This window comes from Alligator sinensis, unplaced genomic scaffold (assembly GCF_000455745.1).
Source record: "Alligator sinensis unplaced genomic scaffold, ASM45574v1 scaffold76_1, whole genome shotgun sequence".
Lineage (NCBI taxonomy): Eukaryota > Metazoa > Chordata > Crocodylia > Alligatoridae > Alligator > Alligator sinensis.
In genome coordinates this window covers 4,899,101-4,904,842 of record NW_005841865.1, presented here as the reverse complement: position 1 = coordinate 4,904,842, position 5,742 = coordinate 4,899,101, and the positions used below count along the sequence as shown (strand labels likewise).

Sequence of the window (5,742 nt, the reverse complement as noted above, 5' to 3'; positions counted from 1 at the left end):
CTGATTTCAACAAGTCAATATTTTCTCAAAAAAAAGAAATGCTGAGAATTCCCTGACTGGCTTTAATTTCCTTCTCTTTTAAAGTCTTGCTGTTCTCCAGCTCAAACAGAATACACTGACCCACCCAGGAAAAAAAATAAGACAATGCACTGGTTCCCTCAAGAAATGCATCACTTTCCTAGTCACCATGCATGGTCTTTAGAGTGCAGCTTACTATTTGAAATACCAGATTAGCAATGGTTTCTGGTAGAGGCCTATGAACTTTAGAGGATGGCAGCTACCATCGGACTTATACTGCACATGATGTACCAAGCCTCTGTCTAGCTCCACAAGGGTATCAGAGGAAGTGCTAAGCTGCGACAATGAAACAGTTCTAGACTATTTTATAATTTCACTCTAGAAAAGCAACTTAAAGAACCCTACACCTTCCTAAAGAAAGTGTGAAAAGGCCTGGAAGAAAATAATGCAAACCACAGATACCAGGCTTTAAAAAGATTCAAAGTTATAAAATCTCCAAGTGCTCTCTCTCTTCTGCCATCTTGAACTCTGAGTTTCAGGCTGCTTGCAGACATTAAAAAACAAACCCCAAAACACAAAAACCAAAAACCTTTGTTTTACCAGAAGCAGCAGCATATTATTTCAACCTGGCTCTGCAGCCTCTGCACAGATTGGGCACTTCAATGGGGCTTTTTGCCGCTTTTAGCCTAAGCTGATTCAGTCAACTATTAGATAAAAGTGCCAAAAAAGCCCCACTAAAGCACCTGATCTATACAGATGTTGGACGAGCCAGGTCAAACTAACACACTGCCTCTTCTTCTGGGTATGTGCTGGGCTCGGTGCAGGAACATGCCGAGTTTAAAGTAAACTGCCACTTCTTAAAATATATTTTAATATCTACAAGCAGCCTCAGTAAACAACTGTCAACTACTGTTAACATAACAGTTTCAAGGCAGATGAATCCCATTCAAAAATCAGGATTTTAAAGGCAAATCCACTCTAACAATTGAATTGCATGACTGACTTTCTTAATAAAAAAGCAGTAAGATCCAGGACACATACTGATCATGTCAGGACCTAAAATGCTCAAAGAAAGATACAGAAAGATTAAAATAAATCCTCTAGCAAAATGAGAAATCACTTTAAGATGACTAGAAGAGGCCCCTTGACTGGTAAGCCTGTTTGACAAAATCTCATGCTATGAAAAAAATTATGAAAACCATCAAAGCCAAGAATCTCTGATGCAAAGGAACATTTTTGGAACAGTAAACAGGCTAAGAGAATTTTTTTTTTTTTTTAATCAAGGTCATGAGCAAGAGATTTGTTAGAGAAGCAGGTTTATAGATTGAGGATGAAATTTTGATTTCAGTGGAAGAGTTAGGTCAGTGCTAAACTCTGCTGTAACACTGTCCCATAGCATTTATCTGAATCACAAGCACCTCCAAAAAGTTGGTTGGGGTTTTTTGGGGGTTGGTTGTTTTTTTTTTTTTTTTTTAGGAATTTAAGAAGAACTATAACAGAGAGAAAGTCAGAGAAGTGAATGGAGCACTGCACCGTGACTTAGAAGACTCGCAGTCCATTCTCAGCTTTGCTACTACCGTATGGTCGAGTCATTTCACTTGTACAGCTCAGTTTTTCTGTCTGTAAAACAGGTTAGTGAGTACTTACCTCCACTGTTAAGCACTTTGAGATGTACTGATGAAGTGCTATACAAGAGCTGCTTGTACACTTGTCCTTTCTGGTCCTTGCTATATTAAGAGTGGATCATAAATAAGGCTATAAGGTTCGTCAAGTGACCACAACCTCATGTGAAAACAGTGCTTTCCCTTGAAGCCTTCTTTGCCCCACTTAGACTGATGCACATGATTTGAAGACCTGCTTCATCTGACATAGATTCCAAGCTATCAGGGTGAGGAACCTTACCATGTACTCAGCATACAAGACATACATACAATGCTATGTATGCAGCATCTCCAGAACAGCATAGGTATTTGATGGCATAAAAGTTTTTTCATATTTTTATGTAGTCTTAAGTGAAGAATGATGGGGAGCCCGCTATATATCTCTACCAACATGCTCCAAAATAGCCAGGAGCATGCTCACAGCCCTGCCCAAGGTTAAACTGCAAAGCATAAGTTCAGGGTGACCACCTGCATCACTTTCAGTGCAGCACCTGTTTTCCAGTCTAGTTTGCCACCCACTTCAAAGTTGGTTGTAAGAATTTGCAATACAAAGTCTCAGCCTAGCAAGTTTCTTTTAATTTTTAAATTTACAGCATTTTAGTTCTACAAATGTAAAAAAACTTTACAATGCTTTTTATGCTTAGAATGATCAAGAACAACTTTGATTTAATAAAATTTGGTAAGCAGTTGATATGGCCAATTGCTTTCTATAATGTGAACAAGATACATTTTAATACGGCCGAGACATTTAGCTTTGAAAAAACCCCAGTATGTATCGTAAGTGTTTTTCATAACATTTACTACACATACAAGTAGGTATTTAAGAAGTGCTTCTAAAGGTTACCAATTAAATACACATTTAAGATAGTTCACATCCAGCTGATATATTTAGGTGTCAGTCTATTGTGACAGTCTTTGTTGCTAAAGGGCGAGTTGGTTGGGGTTTTTTTTGTTTGTTCTGTTTTGTTTTTTAAAGTACTACTCCCCCAAAATTACTAAGTGCAAGGCTAAGGTTATGACTAAAGTTACAGAGCAAGCAAGGAAACTTAAAAGTAAAGAGTAAGCTTCAAAAACTGTTCCAAGCTGCCATACCACTTTTTTTCCTTTCAAAATCATGTTATAACTTTAAATCACTTTAAGCTCCCATTAATGTATTTATATGCTAAGACATTGTGGCACCAAAGACAAAGTGTCCCCCCATATTACTTTTGATTTTCCTTGATCTTGCTAGTGTGCGTCACAACCTCCACATTACTAAAAATGTAGTTATTTATAGGTTATTGATCAACCATTGTACAGTTACTTCATAGCTTTACATTACTGCCCATACTATATCACAAGCATTACAAATCCTATTAAAAAAGCAACCCCAGTAGTGGCATACAAGAATAAATTAACCCAAAAAATTTAATATTACCATTTATTGGTGACAAACACTACGTTTTACTTACATTCCATGGGGAGAAAAAATTCCAGCGTAAACAATGAACTGAAGCATTACTTAACTTGCAAGGCTATCGTGCTTTACCTGGACCATATGCAGAAAACTTTACTGTGCACAGTTGTGTGCACAATAACACAACATCAAAAGCAACACAGTTTATATATAAACATAGGTAATTTTTTTCAGCCCTACATGGAGATGTAATTAAACAGTATAAAGCACTCAAGGAAAATCAATCTGCATTTTTATATGCACTACATTGAGATCATATCCTGTAATGTAGTGAGCTGTGTGCCATGACATATATATCTATATAATATGTATAATATAGATATATATGACACAATTTTTAAAACAGAGATCAGAAATCACTTAGACTCCTCTTGCATTCAAGTCCCCCCCGCTCCCCCCTCAAGAAAACTAGAAGTTAACCAAAAATGATCAAACAAAGTTTAAAATTCCTAAAACGTTTAATTCATACAACCGTTGGAGAATTAAGCTTGGCTTGCCAAGATCCTGGACTACTATTTTTTTTTTATTTTTTTTTTTAAATAAAGTGGAGGGCACACAATTTGTTTCCAGTGAAACTTTCCTTTTTTCAGTAAAAACAAAATAACTACATACATGGATATGATCGTCTCAAGTTAGTTCACAGGTAATATGTCAGTCTCAGAAGACAAAGTTTCTAAACTGTGCTATTTGTTCTAGATACAATTAAGAAACTTTTAAATGAAAAATTTATAGTGTCATTTCAATCAAAACAATAATGAAACTAAAAATTTATCACTGTTCGAAGAGAAAGCAACGGTTATGATTTAGATACTACAGTAGGTTGTAAAGACTGTAGCACTCTAAAACAGTTAGGTTACATTAATAGGAAGCATTTGATTTTCTCTGGTGCTTTCAGGTTTGGGTCCAGTCAAAAGCCTTTTTAGGCAGTGCTGTCCAGTGTTTGTCCCAAAGTGTTTGAGTTAGCCGGTTTGAGGAGAGGGTCGCTTTCCATTTCTTGTTTCACACATCTGGAAGCAAGAAGCTACCTGTTAATTCAGATGATCATATGGGAACACCATTTCAACCAACATAAACTTTTAAACCATGAAATAAGATTTACAGACAAATGACAAAAGTCATATGAAGCAACAGGTTTTATAATTATAATCTGTCTTTAACAGATAAAATTCATACACCCATTCTACAATTTAATTATCTCACCTTCTGGCAGGGAAAAGTTGCTCTAATAAAAAAAGAGAATAATTTACAATTCCATAATAGCATCTTGCTGAGAGATCGCATCTAACGCAGACATTCGGGTTATGGCTGTGTAATCAGGAAGCTCCCAAAAAGAGGAACAACTCAAGGTTTGTTAAAGCAACTAGAAAAGAACCATGCATTTACAGACCCATCAAATCATAGTTTCAGGCCAAATGGGACCAAGCAATCCAAGATCCCGTGTACAGAGGCCATTAAAATTTTATCCTGTTGTCCTTGTATTGAACCCAATAACTTGCATGTGACACCATGAAAATTACAAGGCATCATAAAACCAATTCTCTTCTCTTACCAAGATGACAATTTAACACTCAATATTATAATTCTCCTGGCAACCCCCTCCCCCACTGAGAGAGAAAATTCTACTTGTCCTTAATCCATTATAGGTCATAGCCAGTTTGACTTTAGCTCTAGAAAAATTGCTTTTACTCACACAGACATTGGTCCATTTCCTGTTCTTGGCATCTCTGTACTTTGTTGGTCCAACTCAGACAGCAACTTTAAAATGTTCAGTGCAGCCTAAAGGAAAGAGATTTAGTTAACTGATGGCCTTTAATTCATTTGGTGACGCTTGTTTCCAGTGCCCACTGGCTAACAGTAAAGTCTTGTCTAAATTCCTTTACTCCAACACTGAAGTACAGTGAAAAAAATCCTGCTAAAAACAACTTGCAAGACTAAGTGTTAGTAGCATAACTTGAGCTTTTCTTAGTGAAGGGAACAATAACAACAAGGTAGTACCCAATTAACACTTTGCCCTGGCTCCTGGTGTCCTACAGAGGCCATTAGAAATGAATACATTGGTAATCAGACAGCTCAGAAAAAAGGTTAAAATAAACAGAACCAGAAGACATTTTGCAGGAAAAGCAAGCAGCCAAATCACATTTGGAGAAAACAACTGATTACATGGATGGGTACTGTGTGATTAGCAACCAAGTACCCACAGGCTATTTATGTGAAAAAGCTTATATAGAAAAAGTCATCTCATTGGGTTAGCTGATAGGTTTGGATTTTGTTTTTTTTTATATTTTTGCTTTAAGATTAATTATAGTTTTGTATACGTAAAGTGTATGAGCTTGTGCCGTGACAGTCAAAGGGCTGCATACACACATTCAAATAACCTAGGAGAATTCTTTTAGGTTTGCTCTTCAGATAGAGAAACTTACCCAGAGCCGTGTGTACAAACATTCGAATGCTAAAGCCCTGAAGAGTGGAGGGCTTGCAGTGTCAACACTGTGCAGTGGGTGGGAAGGGGGGAAAGAAGGAAGGAAAGGAGGGGCTGTGTACAAGTCTCAGCATGCTCTGCAGGCTTTCTTAGTCTGCCTGGTGACAGATCGCAGCAGTGTGTAGGGA

At 37.1% G+C, this 5,742-nt stretch overlaps 1 protein-coding gene across 10 annotated transcripts in view; it reads right to left on the bottom strand.

The window, feature by feature from the left end:
• Window positions 1-2,234: 2,234 nt before the first annotated feature.
• The window catches only part of STAU1 (staufen double-stranded RNA binding protein 1), a 37,998-nt gene continuing 34,490 nt past the window's right edge, over window positions 2,235-5,742 (bottom strand). For 9 of the 10 annotated variants that reach the window (XM_025191805.1, XM_025191848.1, XM_025191808.1 and 6 more), the window contains 2 exons: window positions 4,826-4,911; window positions 2,235-4,142 (listed from right to left, as the gene is read on the bottom strand). In XM_025191805.1, the coding sequence (XP_025047590.1) occupies window positions 4,055-4,142; window positions 4,826-4,911 (174 nt within the window). In that variant the 3' untranslated portion in view covers window positions 2,235-4,054. Of the gene's footprint in view, window positions 4,157-4,825; window positions 4,912-5,742 lie in introns of all 10 variants that reach the window. The other variant, XM_025191830.1, reaches the window with a different exon arrangement.